This window comes from Perna viridis, chromosome 1, assembly GCF_037379345.1.
Source record: "Perna viridis isolate PV_CMFRI_1.1 ecotype Kerala chromosome 1, ASM3737934v1, whole genome shotgun sequence".
Taxonomy (NCBI): domain Eukaryota; kingdom Metazoa; phylum Mollusca; class Bivalvia; order Mytilida; family Mytilidae; genus Perna; species Perna viridis.
In genome coordinates this window covers 34504089-34526605 of record NC_142445.1, presented here as the reverse complement: position 1 = coordinate 34526605, position 22517 = coordinate 34504089, and the positions used below count along the sequence as shown (strand labels likewise).

Genomic DNA, 22517 nt, shown 5'->3' with positions numbered 1-22517 from the left:
TTTACGAAAATTACTTCATCAATATTACGGATAATTCTTGGGTACTTAAAAATTGCAAAGCAAAATGAAATGAAAAGAATCGATTAAAAGAATCAAAACGAAATAAAAATTGTAACAGAATGAAACGAAACTAAATGAAATAAAAGAAATCTTGTAAAATGTTTTGCAGTTTATAAGAACCATAATGTTTACCTATGCCAGACAATTCAACCCAAAAACATTTCTGACCATCAGACAACCCATAATTCCTTACAAATGCCAGCAAATGTTTTGGCCCATAGACATTTCAGACCGTGACATTTAGGATAATGCTTTAGGACATTTAAAACTATATATCATTACAAATTCTTCCATATTGGAAGGTTATAAGATATAAAATCAGAGCTGACGAAGTAATCAAAGGTGTTTTTAATTAATGTTTCTTCATGAGTGTTAAAAGGTTGCACCTTCCTCATATTAAAATGAATCAAAAACTTAGTAATAAATGAAAACATCTACAATAATAGAGAACATTAGTTCCTGTGTATCAATTCAACAACTTTACAACTCTTTACAACTTGAGAAATTTATTTTTATTTAAAAAAAAATACAATACAGTCACAATTATACAAAAGATAATGAAAACTATATATGTATAGTCCAACATTTCAGTACCACAATTTTATGTTAATATGTACATGTTTATTTTAATGGCAAATATATGTTTTTAATCAGCCAACATTCAAAATGAAGAAACAATCACTATAGATCAGACAACACGTCCGTGTTACATTTACTTCAATTTCATACCCAAAGAAGTAGTGCGATCTATGCAAATAGAAAGGAATTGTTAATTCAACACTAAATCTAATTTTTAAAAGATTTTGAAACTAATTACATTACTAAAATTTTTATGTCCTCTAGACTGAGAAAGTTCCTTGTGTAATGTTTCACATTTATGGACTTTATAGATTAACATGTATACTTCTATACAAGAGAACGAACTAGAAAAACCATGAGCAAAGTTCACTTGGTGATACCCCACTGTCCTCAATGGAAAATATGATATACCCTGAAAGTCATTCAGATGGAAAAACAAGGAGGAGGAATGCAATTATGTTAAAGAATATGTGAAAGTTTCATCGAAATCCATTCAGCAGTTCGAGAGTTGTTGATTAAAACTGGGGACGGACAAACAGCATGAACACTATATGCCTGTTGTGTTCAAGCAAGGGTGGGGTAATAAATTTTTTTTGGAACATGAATCAATACAACATTGATAGTTCTAGCTATAGATTTGAGCAAATATATGAATAATTCATTATCTTCTTGTTTACAATTACAATGATATGTACATTATTAGGCAACAAGGTAATAACTAGAGCACAGATTTACTATTCTTCTGCAGTTACAAAAATGTTCTGACCCACTTAAATGAACAGGAAAAGCTGAAGATGCTTTCCAGTTTTAATGAATAGGCTACTTACTGAATTTGTAATATGTGGTCATTTAAATTGACACCTTTGAACAGTTGGTCAAAAAGGAGGATATTTATAAAAGCTCTTGGCTGTTATTAATGGAAACCAGAATTTTTGCAATCTTATTGTCATTTAAAATCTGATCAATCTTACATCTAATTATTTCAGAATCCTATTACATAAAATATGGTAGTTGTTCCTATAGTTGATTATATCATTAAAATTTAACTACTGGTAGTGAATTTTATTAGCTGTCTGATCCAAATATGTTTATTATTAAATTTAGTTCTGCTGAGATCATCAACATCTTGAAGTATAAATATCTAGTTAAAAGTTTAGGTAAAAACTGATAAAGACCTTGAGCTATAATTTCACAAAATTTTTTTTTTCAATGAACACTGATAATATATTTGTTGAAAAGCCCTAGAATTTTGAAACTAACAACAAAATACTACTAATGCATGCACTGCTTTACAGTCAATAAATGTGTTACTATAGGAGACATAAATTAGATCTACACTAATCCAAATTACACTTATATTTATTGACAAAATACATTGATAAGTTACACTAGAATTACATGTGCAATGTACTTGATTATGTTGATTTTTATTTATTACCCACCCAGGCAATATCATCTCGGCAGAAATCAAAATATATTAATGAATTCAGTGACTCACAGACTCACATGCACGTTTAGAATCAAAATCCTTCCACGAATTTTGCTCAAGCTTGATATGATTAATCCTAAGCAAATTTCAAGATCTCAGTTAATTTTTTAAAAGCTTCATGAAGATTCAACACTTTGCATTGAACTTGTTGCCTTTTACCGCTATGACATCTATAAACATAAAAATCTTAATTATGATCACTTCAAACAGCTTTATATGGTCAAAGATAGTCTAAAGAATATATTTAAGTACTATCTTTGTAAAAATCAGACAGGAGGTGATTCATACATGTCAAAAACCCACCAATTTCACTTTTATATTTTGTTCAGAAAAGCTATAGACCACATAACCAGTCTTAGTTTTTCATTTGGGTGTTGCACTTTTGAGATAAGTTTAAATTTGATAAATGAGTCACCATACAAAGACACAAGTAACATTTTATTACAAGTTTATTGAGGTGTCTGTTCACTAGTTCCTCAATATAATTAGAACATTTAAGTACCCGTCCATATAAAATTCAGACACTATGGTAAGGTAATTCATGGTGTTGAAAAACCTACGGAACAAAAGATGCTTTTTTGGTCTTCATATGCTATATTTTTATAAGAGAATGGTCCCCTCTGTATTTAGATCGGTACTTCTTGAGAAAACTACACTTTCACCTCCTACTAAAATCAACCAAATCAAACAAAATCAAGAACGATAACTCTTGCAAAGTACTAATTTCATGTACAATCTATATAAATGGAATTTTGGCTATGGAATGGTTTCTACCTGCGTTGCTTTTATGATACTGTTTACACTATGTAGCTTAATGTAAACTTTACTAACTTAGAGTTCCCTGCATGTTGAAGAAGAGCTGAGCAATCCTAGTGAAAAAGAGCGCTTTAGCACATTGAGCACATCTGAAAGCATTTACATCTTTTTAGGGAAAATTGATAGAAAATGCATGGCACCACCTTCCATATCCTTAGAGCTTTTGGGAACACTATTACTACAGACGGACCACAAGGACCACAAAATGCACCTAGTTACACAGGAACATAACCGTGACTATAAAGACAGAGTTTATAAACCATCCGTATTTTGTACACCATTCTTATCCGTTGTGGTTATTGGATCGCTATTGTTTTGGTTTGTAGAAACAGTATCCTCGGTTGTAACATCAAATTTCTCAGTGGTTTCTTTCTGCTCATTTTCAGAATTTTCGACGCTTTTACTGTTCCTAGATTTTTCGGATTCTTTGCTTTTCTCTGTATTGTCTCTTCCGTCTGAATTTCCCGATTTGCTGCTATCTCTCTTTGAACTGCTGCTAGACTTTCCTGACTCGTTGCTGTTCCTGTTTGAACCACTACTTATTTCAAGTGGCGGAGAACCACCAACATATACACCACCTGGTCCGTTGCCATGGATACTCTCTGGTCGAAAATCACTTCCTCTACTTGATCGTGTTGACTTCGTTGCATTACTTTGTCTCTTGTCTTCTGTGAGATAGAGGTCGGAACCTTTCCCTTCCTTGTGATCCAGATCAACACATTCGGTCTCGATGATAAGCTTTGCTTCATGAAAATTTTTGTCTGAAATATATTTAAAGATATCATTTCTACACATAAAATTTTAACTTATTCTTTAATACTTAAAGCTGATTAGAGTGCAAATATACTTCTGATTTTGCTATATATCAGTGCAAAGTAAAAAAAGATACACATTCAAATATTTACCATTTGCTTGAGAGAAAATTTCAAAACAAGGACGAATTGTAACAAGAGAGCTAGCTATACGTTGCTATTTGTCCATGTAGCTTATATGGTTTGAAACATTAATCATCTAAGTACAAAAATTTCTGTAATGATGTCGAATTATAATGATGTTGAGGTATGATGAAATAAAATAAAGACCTTGGACAAACCAACACATAAATATACGAATTCTCATATCCGGCCTCATAGAATTTGCGTAAAAAGTACGGACGAATACAAATCATTGCAAAGTCTCTCTGTCGTGCCGCAACTCGGGATCAAAACGACCCATTCTACAGGGATTAAAGGGAAGAAGTAGTAATATTAAAAGTATAAACGGTGAGACCTTGGACAAAACAAAGATACCAGTAAAATATTTCCACGCCAAAATTATTTGGAGCTACATGTACCTGATTTGAGTCAATCAATCGATATAATTTTACATTAATACTATATTTCTAAAAGCACTAGACCAGTATATAATACCGCTTTCGTTTGATATATTCTTTACCAAATTACACACCCTTCTCTACCCGCATAATCCAAGTTGCTCCTTTCGTGAACGTAGAATAATGCACGGAAATAAAGCTGTCGAGCAACTATTTATCCTTTTTCTATTACTTTTCATATCAATCATATGAGGAACATTACATATACTTTCATTTGTTTAACTCAATTTAAAATGATCTGTAAAATAATTGATTTGACATTTCACGATTTAATGAATGTATAATTGTATATTTTTTTCGTTCGGTGTGGGTGCATTCGATCCTCATCATCATTATTACCAGTTGGTGTAACTGCAACTAGTGGTTCTGTCTCACCATTAGTTTTAACCAAATCCTCCTCATCAGCTTCCGGTAGTGTTTTCATTGGTGTATCATCTTGCTTCTTTTCACCAAGCACGTACGAGCCCTTTTGATCTTTTCTCCTACAATAGACCAAACTCAGTGAAGTGCTTTCTGAAGGGAAGAACACATTAAGAATTAAGTAAATTCAGGAAAACGATCGCAAATATAATACGCTAATTTTTGCTTGAGATTTTTATACAAATGTAGTTATGCATAACAAATTTCAAAAAGGAAAATGGAGACAGTGAATAGACACAAAAATATCAATCATAATAATAAATATTACAAATTTCGATATGACGTGCACAAGTTTCAAGGAGTGACCTCTCATCTAAAACCACAAACTTGGGAGGTTCAAGATCCAAAAATAAATTATATACAAGGAACACCCCAAAACCAAAACATATGTATAAATGAACAGATGCCACTCAAACATATAATTATAAGTTTATTTGCAGGAATAATAAGTACAATGTTTGATGCATCGATCGAATGATTTATACGGAGATAAAAGTAATCTCCGTCGGTTAATCAAGGCGATTAACAAACTTTATACCAACGAAGAACTTTACTTATGAATAAGAAGTAAAAACAATACTTTTAAGAGGTCCAGCGCAGTGTACCATTCACCGACCATGCTTGTTTCTATTCATTTCATTTAATCCGTCAAAGCATAGTACCGATCATGCTTGATTTAATCCCGTTAACGCGTGGTACCGACCATGCTTGATTTAATCCGTCAACGCGTAGTAGTACCAATCAAGCTTGATTTTGTTCATTTCATTTGATCCGTTGTTAAAACAACGCATTTAGGACTTCCATGATCTGTTTGTTCGGCAACTATGGAACGCGTAATTTGATTTCTCCAGGTTTTTTTTTCAAGGAAAAAGGGACATGATGTGTTCTTAATAGTTTTAAATTTATGCGAAGAAAGCTCGATAAAGTTAACCCCAATGCAAAGCTAATAATTACCATAGAATACAAGCCACGGCAACTCCTACAATAATCAGAATCACGAGTATAATGATCACTGCTACAATGGTTGAACTAGTGGCTGAACCGTCTCCATCGGTTGATTTCTGGGCTATAAATTAATAATTAACTTGAGTATAGAAGTTTATCCTATAGGAATATACTCACTGAGCACTCAAACAGCGACATTTTTTATCAATTCATACTAATTGAAAATAATCGTGGATAATACCAAAAAAAGATTTTTCATCAATCTACTTTTCTGCTAATAAGTAATCAAGGAAACAAGATTCTAGCGGAAATCAACCAGACATACACAACAAAGAACATAAAATAACCAAACTAATACATACAAAGTAACAAAAGCAAATGAGCAACTCGGACTCCACTAAAAATTGGGACCATGAACCAGGTGCACCGGTAGGGTAAGCGTCCTATGCTTTATAGAAACACCAGCGGAGCTGCTCATAAAAGTCAAGTTCAGGGTAGACGGAAGAGGAAAGGAAAACTATGACACGTTGAACAAATAAGTGTTCATGGTGCACATAAATACACCGTAACGATCAATGAGTTCAAGATGACGATTATAAATCTTCTGTAGTGATGACTTGTAGTAACATAACCCTGTTCCAGAAGCCTCATTGTAAGAAGTATTAGGCGATACAAAAAGTCTGCTTAGTTACGGCAAGCCCTGGCATAACGTATAAGTTGTGATATGAAACTCCATACGCAGTTGCTGAAGAGATGTTGCCACAGATGAAGGGTAAGTTGACAATACGGAATAAAAAGTCATCGCGTTTGTCGTATAGTGTGCCGAGTGTGCTGATAGTTCTCGATACAAGAATGCCCTATGTGGTCATAGCTGAAAAAAAGCTGAATCGGAACTTTTTATGAGAAAAGCAAAATTATTCATGAACTTGAAATGAAGGGTAATAACAACATTACTTAACTGATAAAATCTAGACAGTAGTCAGTCTAAAGGTAGTCAGAAGGAGAGTCCGTCTAACAAATGGCAATATCAAGGTAAAAACCAGGAAATTGGAAACCACTGCAATAGCCCTGACTTGGCACAGGCATTTCAAATAAACCTCCCGCTTCCATTACGGTTTAGTATTTCCGGTATACTTCAGCAAAATTCAAAACAGCATTATATTTTCCGTAATATGTTGGGTTTTTTTTTAGTTTAAATAAGCACAAAAATCAAAATAAAATTTCAGTACATATTTACAAGAATTTATTCTTGTCATGGCTCGCAAAAAATTATTAGAGCAAGGCTGTTTTGTCCAAAGACTGAAGAAATCACCATGACCTAGATGATTGTCATGATCTATCGGTTTCCAGCATAATCACTAAACTGCTCTTGCCATTAGATTTTTATCCAATTTACTAGTAACTGGGCACGAGCAAAGCACGACGAGCAGTGCCTGCTCACTCTTCCAGCGAATCAGATTTCACCTTTTGGTTTTTGTTTGGGTTTGTTTTTCTTGTTGTTTGTCCTTGCCGTGTTCTCGGGGAATGTTTTTCAATAGATTTACATGTTATCTTCTTTAACATCCCTTATTTTTATTAACACTTCGGCATTTTTCTACGGAGCCCTTTAAGTGCCATGTAAAGAAAAAAATATATATTAAGTCGTGCGCACGAAATATTAAATCGTGCGCACGAAATACTAAATCGTGCGCACAATATATTAAGACGTGCGCACGAAATACTAAGTCGTGCGCACGATATACTAAGTCGTGCGCACGAAATACAATGTCAATAACATCAAGTCGTGCGCACGATATATAAAATCGTGCGCACGAAATATTGTCTTCATAGTCTTTGTTAGACAGCTGAAAGGACCGAGTCTCAGGATTTTAAGTGATATATACCGATCACAGAAATAGGAAATGTAGATTCCCGCCTCTGTTTAAACTGTACTGACGACCCAGTCATCCTAAATAAGTCGATTGAATCTCTTGTTTAAAGTTGAATAGTAGAATACGTGTATGATGCCGTCATATTTTGATCTCGAAACCCATTATAATGATTGGAATATTAGGAAATTGTGTTGTGGTGTGAACTTGTTTGGACGTAAACTAAAATGTACATGATAACTTACCAATTCTTTCGTCGGGAAATATAAAACAACTTGATATATCGTGCGCACGCCTTGATATTATTGACATTGTATTTCGTGCGTACGACTCAGTATATCGTGCGCACGATTAAATATTTCATGCGCACGATTTAGTATTTCGTGCGCACGTCTTAATATATCGTGCGCACGTCCTAATATATTGTGCGCACGATTTAGTATTTCGTGCGCACGATTTGATATTTCGTGCGTACTTAAAGGCACTTAAAGGGCTCCGTATTTTTCGATTTACTTTCGTATGTTTACCTTTTATACATGTGGTGCCAGAATAACCTTTTTTACATCCCTGTTTGCAGCTCCCATCAATATTGCAGTCATCATTTAGACAATTCGAGCATGCCATTTTACAGCCATCACCATATGTACCTTTTGTGCAATCTGAGGACACGTACGAGATTGCAAAAGATTATACTTGCCTAACTTCCTTCAGTTAACATGAAAACACAAACTTACAGTTGTTATAATGCATAATATTCGCAGTGGTTTGCTCTTACCAATATAATTCAAAACTAGAAAATAATGTGAGCTAAGCTCTTTGAGGGATATCCCGCTCCCCACCTCCACATGGTCAAAAATAACTGAACATTACATGTCAAAATCTGTATCATATGTCGGCCCAAGGGTAATGATAAGTCGAAGGTTAATACGGCATGTGAAATAGTCATTGACATGTCATGTTCATTACTTCATAAAATGTTAACTATATATTTCAAATGTGTTCCGATTTGGGATGTGATATAAGGTATGAAATATAAATCTAGGGTGTGATTTAGGGTATGAAATATGGGGTTGAAACAATCACTCACAAAAAATACGTATATTTTATTCTGAATATATGATATAAACTTATACCCTCTATGTATCAATGACCATCGGTACAGAAGCAAAAACGTATATGTACTTAGTTTTAAATGAACTCAGGATTAATACAAAGTCCATTTCCTGAAGCTCATGGCTACTGTTTTAGTCTAGAGTAACAAAATTCTTATTTTAACATGCCATGAATTTACAGAGTTTCCCCAAAGCTATTACTTATTATGTTTCATTATTATTAGATATATTTTTTAGAATTTAAGTGTATTGCAAATTTGAATATATTCTCTATCGACATTTTCTCAACGCCCTGTTCAAAAATGATTGCTTCATGTGATGACTAGTAAGTGTAGAGAAAACGGTTACTAAAAAGACGGACACCAAGATCACTATTTACCCCTACAAAGCGAGTGATGTAAGACATATTCTTCTCGTCTTTACAAAAAAATAACGTAAACAATTATAACATTTTACGAACTTATGGAAGTCAAGCTTACCGTTGCACTTTCTACCATCGTATCCGGTTTTGCAACCCATAGGACACGTTCCATTAACGTGGTCACATGGATCACCTTTGGCACAGTTACCACACGAATACACACAATTCACACCATATTTTCCATCTTCACATTCTGAAAGGGCGCAAGCCAATTGCGATTAAAGCAGCAGATAGTTAAGACATAAATCACGTAAACTCCATTTTATCATTGTTTTACCACGGGCTGGCCATTTATGTCGGATTTTTATTTTTACCTCGAGCGGTAGCGAGGGGTTAAATAATGGTATGAATGGCCTGTCCGTTGTAAAACAATGATAAAATTGGATTTCCGTGATTTATTTCGATTCTAATAGGACTAGTTTCTTCATATTTTTAATAGACGCAGCCAACGAAATGATGATCACTTTTTTTTACCATGACTGTGGTCTAAAGAGATTTGAAGCGCTTCATATTAGAATAAATGGAACAATATCATGACAAAGATAGAAAAAGTAACCAGCCTCACTACGAAGGAAGTTATCAATTCGTTCCTAGACATTTTCAAATCAACGAGGAGAATTAATTATTTTTAACTTTTGGAACATAATATAAAAAAATACCAATTATATGTATTATGATATACTTTACACGCACGCTGTCCAGAATGTTTTAATCATGTTTGCCGTTGCCGTCTTAAACCGGTGTATTTTGTTATGTCATCAATAAGTAACCGTATCTTATTTTTAAAAGAATGTGAATAAATGTAAGCTCTACACCACATTAAATGAAGACGTAAATTTCTATACTTTGATGCCTGATTAGAAATGGGTATTCATACCATTACTACAGTTACTTCCAGTGTATCCAGCCTTACACGTGCATGACCCATCAACTTTATTGCATTTACCAGATTCACATTTGTCATTACAGTCCTGTATACAGTATAGACCAAATTTACCAATGGGGCATTCTGGAAGAAAAATAGGTTGGTTTGTTGTTTTTCCTTATTCCATGACATTCTAGTTGTGACCAGACTATATAGAGAAATGAAAACTGTCATTGCGAAAATTTAATATTGAAATTATGATACCCTTTTATTGATGTTTTCACTAATTTTTTATTATATTAAAAGTGTTCTAAAATTAAGAACACAAATGTGTAGTCCTACATTAAATGTAAATCAAATGATTTCGTCCATACCATCCAAACATGTTGGTCCTGAGTACCCGCTTTTGCACTTGCCACCTGTGCAATTTCCATCCAGTCCACAGCCCTCTGCACAAGTAGAACTGCACATATTTTCACATTTCATGCCGTAATAACCAATCGTACACCCATTGAGGCAGGACCCGTTTACCATACTGCACATTCTCGTTCCATTACATGTAGCGGGGCATGGGTTGTCACAGTGTTCGCCATAAAATCCAGCCTCACAAGCTTTAAATAGTATATATTAATAATCCAATTTTTCTTTTCGTCAGTAATTTGGATTAAGAGATAATTAGTTACCACGGGTGTTCAATATGGTTATATCAAGAAGCAATACGAAATATTGAATTTATGGCTTCACAAGAAATTTAGATACTTCCTGTTGAACAAACATTGAAGCAGAATATCAAATGCACGACTTTAAAAAATGAATTGATATTTGTGATTATTTAAAAAAAAAAAAGTAGACACATTCTACGGGGCGCCGGATGGGACTTGATCTTTTTGTAATCAAAATCAATTTTGTGTACACAAAATTTAATTCCGTCATAACAAAATAATTTCTGTCGTTCAAAACTATGTTATACAGACTTGTTTTATGATCAATTCTATTCTGCAAAAGTAAGTAATACTTTATTAGGTATTTCTTACATTTGCAGAATAGCTCATCACCCATATGATATGTCCTTGCTCGAAGTAATCGTAAACCTGCGTCTGCGAGACCCGCGGTTACTATATCAAATGAATAACCTTCCTACCAAATCGTGATGAGAGAATTCATTTGCATATCCAAAAGATTTTGTAAACTAATTTGCATACAGGTTACAGACCACCAATTCAACCAATGAGCATTTGGAACGTACGCAAAAATAGTCCTACGCAGAAATTACCCCTGTTCCTCATAGTGCTGTGAAAAAAGTTCTCATCTTATATAAAAAATTTAAACAGTTTCTGAAAGGAAAAACATTTCTGTACATTTTATAGGTGCATTTTGCTTCTTGTGATGTGAAGCCTAATCTCCATAATGATTTTTAAATATACCCCTATCTTGTGAAAACACTGGGATTTCCCATGCTATTTATAGACCCTTCACTTCCGGTGACCAGTACTGCACTGCAAGTCTGCTAACCCCACATGCCATTCTGAGGATTGTGAGCTGACATATGTAGAATCATGCTGATATAAGTCCTCTGCAGGTTAAAGTTAAGGTAAAGTCCAGAGAAGCCATTGAATATTGTGAAATTAGCATAGAAGCCTATGGAAAGTGGAATTAGTGGTTTTTAGCCTACAAAATTGACTTTTGTGACACAAAAGTGAATTTTGTGTTATATTGCATGCAAAAGTGATTTTGTTATGATAGAATTCAATTTTGTAAACACAAAGATGAATTTTGTTATAATATTTCTCAGTTTCGTATACAAAACTGACTTTTGTTACCCAATATTCAAATTAGGTAACAAAAATAAAGTCTGAGATACAAAAATGAATTTTGTCATGACAAAAGTAACTTTTGCCCACTGAGAGATTGCTTTGTATGACAAAATTTAAATTTGTAGTATGTCATAAATTTTGTTGAACAAAATTCACTTTTGTCTGTACAAAATTTAATTTGGAGTACAAAACCACAAGAGTCACATTCGGCGCCCGTACATTCAAAGTTCGATTTCTTTTTATGAGGAGTGTGTTATGAGATAATGCTTGAAATTAAGTACTGACTGTATATGTAAATATTAAGAACATATTATTCTCCTGAATAAGTAATCAAATGATGACGTCAAGGATCTTATTAACTTAATCATTGCAGAATAGTCTGGCTCGAGAAAATTATTTAAAGTATTAAAGTATTACGTATCTTTATATATATATAAAACAGACAGAAGGCGATTCCTTCAATTCAAAAACCCTCCGAATTCACTTATATTTCTTATTCTTATTCGCTTTGGTTGTTTTCAGTGGGAGATAAATGTGTGATTTTCAAAAGTACAGATCTGAACATGGAAAGGACAACTGTATATATAGCTTATGTAGATCGAAAAAACATCGTTTGTTCGGTGGGTTTTTCTTCACAATGAATCACTTTAATAATTAAGGGCAGTACCTGAATTTTATATGGACTGGTACTTAATAGATCATAAACTGGGTAGTGTGCGACTTCTTAAAGGTGAGTATTTGAACGACGATAATGATTACTCGGATCCATGAGTTCAAAAGTTCTATGGTGACCATGAATTTGTTACGTGTGTGCAAAACTCAATTAAGACCGAATTGTTTCTTTTTCTAATTAGGTTTAGTAATGTGCTTGTTATATACAAATGCTCTAGTATATGACTGAAGCATCTCGGTTAATGATTCTTAAACAATGAAAGTGATTGAGTCGAAACGCTCATTTAATTTTTTTCTTTCAAATAGTTATCGAACGGTTTTATTTTTATCTCTGTTATCTTTGCAATGACTTCTAAAAACCACCGCTTAACCACTTGTACTTGAATTTGAAACAAAATAGTTACCTCTAAAGTTTTTAATCGTTATTTGTGTCATGTTATGCTGGAACAGTGATGCATTATTTATGTAGAGAGCAGCTAGGTAGTTTGACAACGATTCTGTGTTAGTCCAGCACATGGAGCAGTTCGTTGTATTTTTGACAGCAAAGAAAGCCGCGAATCTAAAAAAAAACATACAGAGATACAATTCATATTCGAAAGAAAAGAACTTTCTGCACTATAAAAGTGGTAACATGATGATGCTAATGTAAAGCAGAAAAAGTGCATCAACGCACACCCTGCGTTAAATAAGGCATTATTTTGGCTGCGCTCTATGAATGCATATACAAGGACATTGCGTCTCAGAAGCCCGAACTGTACATGAGAAATTTTTATTATGCATCAGGCAGCCATTATACACTTTTAGGAACCTCCTGAGTAGTCTTGGTACACAAAACTGTGTAAATAAATTTAACATTGATCCCCCAGTTTCTGTGGTAAAGATCATTCTGACTTATGTTGTTGGCACAGAGTTGTTTTCACGTCAGTAATTGTAATTAATTTATTTTCGGGTGGTTTGTACCTAACCTTAACTCATTTTCGTTTGTATGTAATTAAATTAAGCTTACTGTATCTTAGTAGCTTCTTCCTGAAGTAAATGAGAAGGCCCACCGGGTTCTAATCTGACAATGGGACTTGTTTGCCCCATAAAAGACAGGATAGCTCCACTGTAGATACTTGAAACGCTTCCAATCGTTTTGAATGCATCTGAAGTCGCTGAAAAGTAAGTAATGACGATAGTACCATTAATGATATCCCCAATCCCATCAGCTTGGCAATCAGCTCCATCGTAGCCACATTCTGCAGCGCTGCACTCAGACTGACATAAACCATCCCCCCAAGATTGAATGCAGTGTTCTGGACAGCGGTCTGTGGCAACATGATTGCAATCAAACAAGTCAAATAAACAGTTTTCATTATTACATTCTTCGTCACATTTCCCGTTGGTTGACAATGATCTACAGTAACCTTTTGGTAAGCTAGTACATTTCATCCATGGATTTTCCGTGATACAATCTCCTCCATCAAAATCACAATGTCTGCTATTGCAATCAGCCTAAAAAATTATATAATCTTTAGTAAATAGTTTATGCAATTACTTAAGTTTGTGTCTCAATGAACTTGTATCATCCTATAGAAATAGTCCGGGGAATGTGTATCTGAATATGTTTAACTATCCCTTATCTATTTAATTGCATTTATATATTGACGGTTAAATTTTACGTTGTTGTAAAATTGTTATTACCCATTTCAAAATGCCACAATTAACCTGAAACAGATATCATAATTACTCAATTCATTTGTCATTTGTTTGATCTGTGGTAATTCCTAAATTATTTGTAATATTTATATGTCTTCTCTATTTGGGTTAGATTCAGTTTTAGATACTAATTCAGTTTCTTCGGACTGTGGAAAATGAAAGGTTAAGAACGGAACTCTTGTCCATCTTGTTCATAGACTAGAAAAGGCCATATCCACCCGCCCACACTTGGTTTTTTTAACATATCAATCAATGTTTGAGTTCTTTGTCCTTTCACTGAATAGTATCTACCCTTACTTAATATTTAGTGGCATTCTACTATATATTTTCCATGCTTACATCTCATACAATTCGAAAAAAAAACACGGTGAGAAAACTTTTTTATTACTCAAAACCATAGAACTATGGTACAGATAACAAATTTACATAGATACATAATATGCATAAAAAAATTGATTAGTGTACATGTATTGGAAGATATAACATTGAGTCACATTCATGATGAGTTTCTATATACATCAATATAGAGAACTACCCTGGAGACACCATCTTTGTAATTTGTCGCACAAGTTTACATAAATTGTTGAGAACAGAAGGTGATAAGCTATTCACCAAAGCTTTAAATTTAATATTTAGTAATAATACTCTTCTAACAGATTCTGCGGAAAGGATGTTTCTGTCACTATCAAACGATGTGCACTTAAACAAATAATGGAACTCATCCCCAATATCTCACGTATTTCATCAATGACATTTTCTATTCTCTCATCTTATATTTTGCCAATGTTCACTTTCAATGGGAAGGTTATTTTTCAAGTTTCTAAATCTTCAAAGAGTAATAATATTTTTCTAAAATTCTGAAATGGTTTTTAATTCCAAAATCTTCCTTATACAATCTATAATTCAGACATTTAGGTGGGTTTCTCACTTTTGAGTTCCACGACTGTTAAAATTGGTATAAAATGCTTTGCCTAATTGTCAAAAAATATCCAAGATGCTTATGTTCGTTGTTGTTCGTTCCAAACAAAAGACAAACCACACTCATCCAGTATTTGTTTAACCTTTTTAAGGAGACGAATTGATATAAGACTTTAAGTCTTGTTTCTGAATGCGGTGATTAATTTGCTATTGTTCATTTCATTCTGTTGTTCTGATTTGATCTTAAAATATGCAAATTATTTAATAAAATATGTTTAAACTAACCTTTTTTACCCAGAATATTCTTTCGCCATATTATTTCAGGGCAAAGTTAAATAAAATTGCAGGTAGCTAGTTTCAGCCAAAAGTTACAGAGAACACTCTTCAAATGAATTATTTACCGCTCTTTAGGTCAATAATATTGTTGGCAACTTCTTGCACTCCTAATTTCAGTACTTAATATTCGCATATGATTTGCATAAATATGTAGTTATACACCACGTAATGCCGCAGATCCTCGCCGTGTTTACCACCATAGCGTCATAGTTCTAGCTTCATATGAGATATAAATGTACCTCTTAAGTGTCATGCACGTGTGTTATACGTGTGTTACTTGCTTGCACGAGAACGGGGAGTATACATGAAATGACCGGTTAGCTTTAAGCATGTCTATGCGTATTTTTGCTTGTATCAGAACGGGACGTTTACATTAAATATAAAATGATCGGTTACATTAAATTATGTAATATTACACACTTTCCGATTCAAATAACGTCGTTCGTTACAATTGATTAAATATAAAGGTCATATATATTATCAGGACACCGATATCTATATAAATAGCCATTGCCAGTTGTTTAACCTTGTTCCGGATGATTTAAAACATTCGGGTCATAACGGTTACGAAATTAAGAGTACGCAATAATATCAAGGGAACCAAAATTTTAGCGGAAGTCACCCGATTTTTGAGCATATCGCATTTGTACCATTTCGGATGTTGAAAGTAAGCCAAAATCAGTGACAGTGAATATGTGACGATTAGCGACAGTCACTTTGAAGACTTCAGTCTTTGATTTATTATGTTATGTCTTGTGTGAGACACTGAAATAGAAAACTTTAATAATGGAAAGAGATATGACTTTTTGATCGAATTAAATCCACGACCATAGTCATTAATTTATAATAATAGATTTTTTTTCTCAAATAACTACCTGACAAACTCCGTCTCTGGCTACTAAGGAACATCTCTCGGAATGTAGACAATTTGGGAGATTTTTTTCACATGTCTTCCTTGTAGAATTGTCTTGACAAAAACATTCGTAAGAACCTATTCAAAATTCAAAAGAATCACACACACACATATATATATACACAAGGAAAATATAATATTTCATAACAAATCTAATACGTTTTTGGTTAATGCTAATTGATTTCGAAACGAGACGTTTCAGTCTTGCAATAACTTGTAGAGTAGAATTTATCTGACTTTTACGGAAAATTTGAAAATCCCATTTTTTGCATTTTTAGACAAATTCTGACTAAGAAACTCGGCAAAATTCATCAAAAGAATCCCAGAAGTATAAATTGTGATAATACTAAACAGAAAATACCAAATAAACCGTTTTTACTGACGTATAAATACTCTAAGGGTTTTACAACGAAAAATAAGTCAATTTAAGCAATTTTTCGGCGGGATAGGGGTACATTTTATTCATTTTACCCCAAAACCCTACGTGTTACTGCAACAGTATCGGTACCATTGTAAAGCTGAGACATTGGGCTACATGGTGATATATACATATGTAAGTTTACTTCGTTTTAAAGAAAAAAGAAGTTTGTAGAATCAAAATACTAAAAAATTGATTATTGCCTCAACGAGGTATAAAAAAGTAGCCGAAAAATACAAAAATGCTTCAGTGAATTATTTGGCGACAAAAATATTCTGAAATGGGAGGTATAAGGGTACCTGAAAATCATATTTTGGTTGATGAGTGGGGGTGCACGGGGGGGTTATCTCAGCCCACGTACTAATATAATCTATATAAAAGTTTGTTAAACACCATAAACATTATCTTGAAATCCAGTTTGCTGGCCATTGTTGTTGTTTTTAATTGGAAGTCTAAAGTTAATTCATCCATCATCATTTCTGTAGAATCATAATGATCTGTTGATTAGAAACATAAGGTATGATCTACCTCAAAGATGTTGTGATAATTTTTAAGAGTAATGTCAGAAAAAAAAAGAAAACAATAATGCTTTATGGCATGGGGTTTGCCCATCTTTGGAGACCGTGTGGTGACCTGTAGAAGTTAAATTGTTTGTTGCTTGGCATTTGGTAGATGATTATTTCATTGGCAATCATACCCCATTTCCTATTCTTATACATAATGGTGATATAGCTTGACTATGTTTCAGAAGACAGTTCATGCAACCTTAGCGTACCATTTATGTTTTTACATGTCCCATTTGCACCACACGGAGTCCATAAACACTCGTCTATGTCACGACTGCAATCGTTATTGTCCCAACCCTTTGGACAGTAACAAAAAAACTTTTGAGCCGCAGAAGGGTCTGAATAGCATAACCCTCCATTCTGACAGGGGTTTGATACTTCACAGTTTAACAGGTCGCATGATTTTCCTGGAAGAAAAAAAAAGATTTATTTCTAGCTATCAATTATTTTCACTTGATTTAAACAGCAATAAATCATTCAGTAAAATTTTGTATACATATTTATACTAAATACCTTATTGGTGCAAACTCATCAACAAGAAATGTTACACATAATGAACATAAATAAACATTCTTCAATTAATATGGTAATTAAATCATCATTATTAAAGTATAACTATGGTAGACTCTATATTTTCGATATTTTCTCATTAAAATTAACTTATGATCATCAAAAGATTGACATTTTAGAAGAAAAGAGGCATTCCTATTTTACATAAAGCAGCTCGATCTTTTAAAATATCAACATATGAAGTAAAGGTCTTTGACACATTTTGTAGACACCCTGGAAAAAACTTTTGAGATTCAAATATTTTTGCAAATATCTTTCCTTTCATCTGTGGCAACATCCCTTCAGCACCTGCGTATGGAGTGTTTCATATCACAACTCATACGTTATGCCAGAGCTTGCCGAAACTACGCAGACTTTTTGTATCGCTCTAGAACTCTGACAAATAGGCTCCTGGAACAGGGTTATGTTGCTACAAGATTGACGTCATCACTACAGAAGTTTTATGGTCGTCATCATGAACACGTGGATCGATATGGTGTATCCATCTGCACCATGAAAGCTGATTTATTCAACGGGTAATAGTTTTCCTTTCCTCGTTTGTCTACCCTGGACTTGACTTTTTATGAGCAACTCTGCGGGTGTTTCTAGAAAAACAGAGGACGCTTACCCTATCGGTGCACCTGGTCCATGCTCCCAGTTTTTAGTGGAGTCCGAGTTGCTCATTTGCTTTTGTTACTTTGTATGTATGATTTTGGTTACTTTATGTTCTGTATGTTGTGTATGTCTGTTTTCCATGTCTGGTCTTTGTCCCTGGATTACATTCTTTAGATTACCGCTATAACCTTGGTTCCCTTGATTATCCTTTGCACTTTGAGTTTGTATAAACATTGATCAAACATTGTTAAAAAAATTCTCTGCATGATTTGGCTTTATAAGTTAAATTTAATGAATCATAAATTATTCACTATGTGGGGCAGGCCAAGGTCATTTAGTATTTTTACTTTTAGGATTAGTTTCTTTTGAACTAAAATATATATCTTTTAGTAAATTATTGTCAGAACTAAATATATGATTCAGAAAGTTATACATAGAGTATTTATATTTTACTTTTAGTGGAATTCTTTTTAGTTCATTACGGCATCTATCGTAAGATGCTTTACAGTGAACTCCTAGTCCTTCTTTTATAAATTCAAGGTTTAAAATATTAAATGAAAATTGACTTCTGTAAGTTTTGCCATTAGAATTTAATACCATACATTTTTTATAGTATAATTCTAGTTTCCGAAATGAACAAAATTCATAGAGTATGATACGGGATTTTTTAACCTTCTCTTTACTTTGAGATAACAATACAATATCATCAGCATAAAAAAGTATATTTAAAGACGTGTCCTCAATGACAATTGGATCTGTATTTTCTTGATTTAACTTATCAACAGTGTCGTTTATTAATTAGTGAAATATTAGAAAGTCTTCATACATCACCTTGCGTAACACCTCTTACAGATAAAAAAAAGAAGGGCTTAAACAATGTTTACCATTTGTTCTACATGAATTGTCCATGTACATTGATTGAACAATATTGAAGATCCTTTTTGGGAATATTTCGTTTTAACAGTTATTACAGAGGCCTATTCTCAAAACTACCGAATGCATGTTTGACAATGTATTAATAATGCTCATATTGTTCAGGAACAATTTAATATGAAACAAATTTTACTTTCTTAAGAACCCATGTTACCTTTGAACAAGTCTCTGCAAGTACATTCAGTCTCATTAGTAGAATTTTGGAGGAAGATACGTGTGGTTCCGAATTTATCACAAACATGTTTCATCGTATTTTCCTCGCATCTAGGTCCTGTGTATCCTTCCATGCATCTGCATCGTACGTACTCATTTTCATAGCATGTACCCCCATTGGCACAAAATCTATAATTATAAGAATATTTTTTCAAGAAATGTTATTATGGACTTGCTGTCATTGTGAGTATTACATGCTTAGTCTTTCGATAGGTTTGTCTTTATGAAACAGATGTTACAGATCAGTGCAAGATTAATTTTAACTAAATCTCGGACACCAATATTATGATTGAGATACGTCGAATATCAGTTGTAATACCTAACATGACATGATGATAATTATCTTGATGAAAGGCACTGTACTTACCCATCTATGCATTTCTTATTCAAACCACAGATTTTTCCAACACTGCCATCCTCACAACGGCAATCATAATCATTGTTTCCTCTTGAAATACACTCTCCTTCTATGCAAGGTTTGCCAAGCTCACATCTATTCGGGGTACAGTCTGTCTTGTTGAGATTTTCTGGACAGATACAAAATGAATCACTTCCATTGATTACACATGTTCCGCCATCTTTACATGCCATTTCAGACTCGTTGCCACAAAGGGGAAACATTTTGCAAGCAAACGTTTGCTCATGTGTACACGAACAATTTCCATAAATACAGTCGTCCCCATTTTGGCAATCTGAAAAGAGTAAAGACGTAAGGACATAAAACGACTGTTTTAAAAAAGATATAAAGAATTACGAGTTTTTAAGTACTGGATTAAGTTAATGACAAAATCTCACACAGTTCTTTCTTCAATTTATTTCTCTATAATTTTACAAATTGTGCTCCTCCACAATTGAAAAAACTTGACGACAAACGTGATGACTTTTCATTCAGAATTGTCAACTTTCCTTTCATTTGTGACAACATCCCTTCAGCACCTGCGTATGGAGTGTTCATATCACAACGTTCATACGTTATGCCAGAGCTTGCCGAGACAATACAGGCTTTATGTATCGCGCTAGAACTCTTAACAAATAGGCTTCTGGAGCAGGGCTATGTTGCTACAAGATTGAAGTCATCACTACAAAAGTTTTATGGCCGTCATAATGAACTCGTGAATCTGTGTATCCATCTGCGCCATGAAAATTGATTTATTTAACGGGTCATAGTTTTCCTTTCCTCGTTTTTCTACCCCGGACTTGACTTTTTATGAGCAACTCGGCGGGTGTTTCTAGAAAAGCAGAGATTGATTACTTGATTACTCTTCAAGAACGTGGTTTTGAACACGATAACAAAAACTATCATTATTTCATAAAGCAAATAATTTGTTTTATGGATTAACTTTTGTGCATTTTATTTGCTTTAAGTTTTGTTATAATTCTAGAAAAAGTTCAATTATTGACGTAAATACAAAAATATCAACCATATTTATTGCTAATTTCGATATTCTGTACACGTGTTTCAAAGAGTAATTTCTCATCAGACCGTTAGAATCAAATACATCGAAAGATATTCAAATATTAATTGTCTTCTAAAAGTACTCAAAACCAAAACTACCGAAATAGGAAACCAAATCCATCACAAACGGTTCTAACATGTGCATTACACGGATACGTAACCTACGCATATACTTTCAGTGGAATAAACATGCATGTCAAAACCCACCAAATTTCACTATATGATTTCACACAAGGATGTTTTCCCTTTTTGAAAAGACTATTATTTGATATCTTCTCTATAACCAAACACTTTCAGTCAATGTTGTTTGTAAAATGTTTGTTTAGATTGTCTGTAAATCGAGAAGCAAGCAGAGATTCCATGCGAAAACTTTAAAGTAATTTTTAAGTAATTCAATAATTTTGGCCGATTCAGCGGAAGTTCACAGTATAATTCCTAATCCAATTGTATATCAACATAAATTTTGCAATAGTATTCAAAGCATTTCAAATATTATAAATACTCAAATTAACATGACAACTTAGATATCCTAATAAGTTACAGATTTCACTCTTACATAATTATCAATATACTTTATTAGTTAAGCTAAGTTTCACTTTGATTCATCTAACAAACATAATAACATAATTTATAGTCTGTAACAAATTAATAAAGCTTAATTAGTGACACATTACAAGTGTTGAAAATTAACGTACTATACTGTAATTCCTAAGATGACGAATTATGAAAATGGTACTCAAACATCACAAATATTCTATAAAATCGAATACTACCTGACTATTAAAGATTGTTAATATTCAAACATTGTCAAAAATGTTTAGATTTGGTAGTAGTTAAGAACATTCTTGATTACAAAGAGTATAGATAAAGGCGGTTAAACTGCTTGTACTTCCCCTCTAAACATTAATTCATATCCTTAATGTTTTCAGCTTAGAAATGGTCAGACAACCACAACCACTACTTTTGTTTTGAACAAGCGAAGTTAAAATGCTTTGGTAAAATGCTTTATTCATTATTTGCAAGAACAGAAAACCATCATCGCAGTGGTACATTTTAATTATTTTCTATACTGTAGTAAAGAACTAGACCGATATTCATTGGTAAACAAATCATTGGTGCTTGGTATGTGTTGAAAAGGCGTGTTAAAAAACTTCAAACTACTCGCCACTTTTATTGTTATAACATAGATTTGTCAACTTTTTTTATCTATGTAAAGATATAAAGGAAACGTTATCTTAAAATTCTTTCTATCAGTTTGAAATCATTTTAAATAATCACAGATGAAATACATAATATCGTTATGCATTCCTCATTTTTTCTGAGAAACCCTTTATAGAAGAAAATCCATTTTAATTGGTGATTGTTTCTACAAAAATATATCATGCACTATTGAATAAAAAATAAGGAAGTACAAAATATTTTGGACTTTATCTTTTTTATCGTTTTAGACTTTATAATTTTATCAGTAG

General features: G+C 33.2%; 1 protein-coding gene across 1 annotated transcript in view; it reads right to left on the bottom strand.

Moving 5' to 3' along the window:
• Positions 1-557: 557 nt before the first annotated feature.
• LOC148628486 (uncharacterized) overlaps positions 558-22517 on the bottom strand; it is a 33136-nt gene continuing 11176 nt past the window's right edge. The window contains exons 14-26 of the mRNA XM_088567388.1: positions 19960-20284; positions 19534-19721; positions 17492-17689; positions 16261-16376; positions 13440-13927; positions 12838-12992; positions 10322-10558; positions 9960-10091; positions 9141-9275; positions 8077-8208; positions 5691-5802; positions 4656-4798; positions 558-3705 (exon numbers count right to left, since the gene is read on the bottom strand). Coding sequence (XP_088423514.1) covers positions 3197-3705; positions 4656-4798; positions 5691-5802; positions 8077-8208; positions 9141-9275; positions 9960-10091; positions 10322-10558; positions 12838-12992; positions 13440-13927; positions 16261-16376; positions 17492-17689; positions 19534-19721; positions 19960-20284 — 2870 coding nt within the window. The 3' untranslated portion in view covers positions 558-3196. The remainder of the gene's footprint in view (positions 3706-4655; positions 4799-5690; positions 5803-8076; positions 8209-9140; positions 9276-9959; positions 10092-10321; positions 10559-12837; positions 12993-13439; positions 13928-16260; positions 16377-17491; positions 17690-19533; positions 19722-19959; positions 20285-22517) is intronic.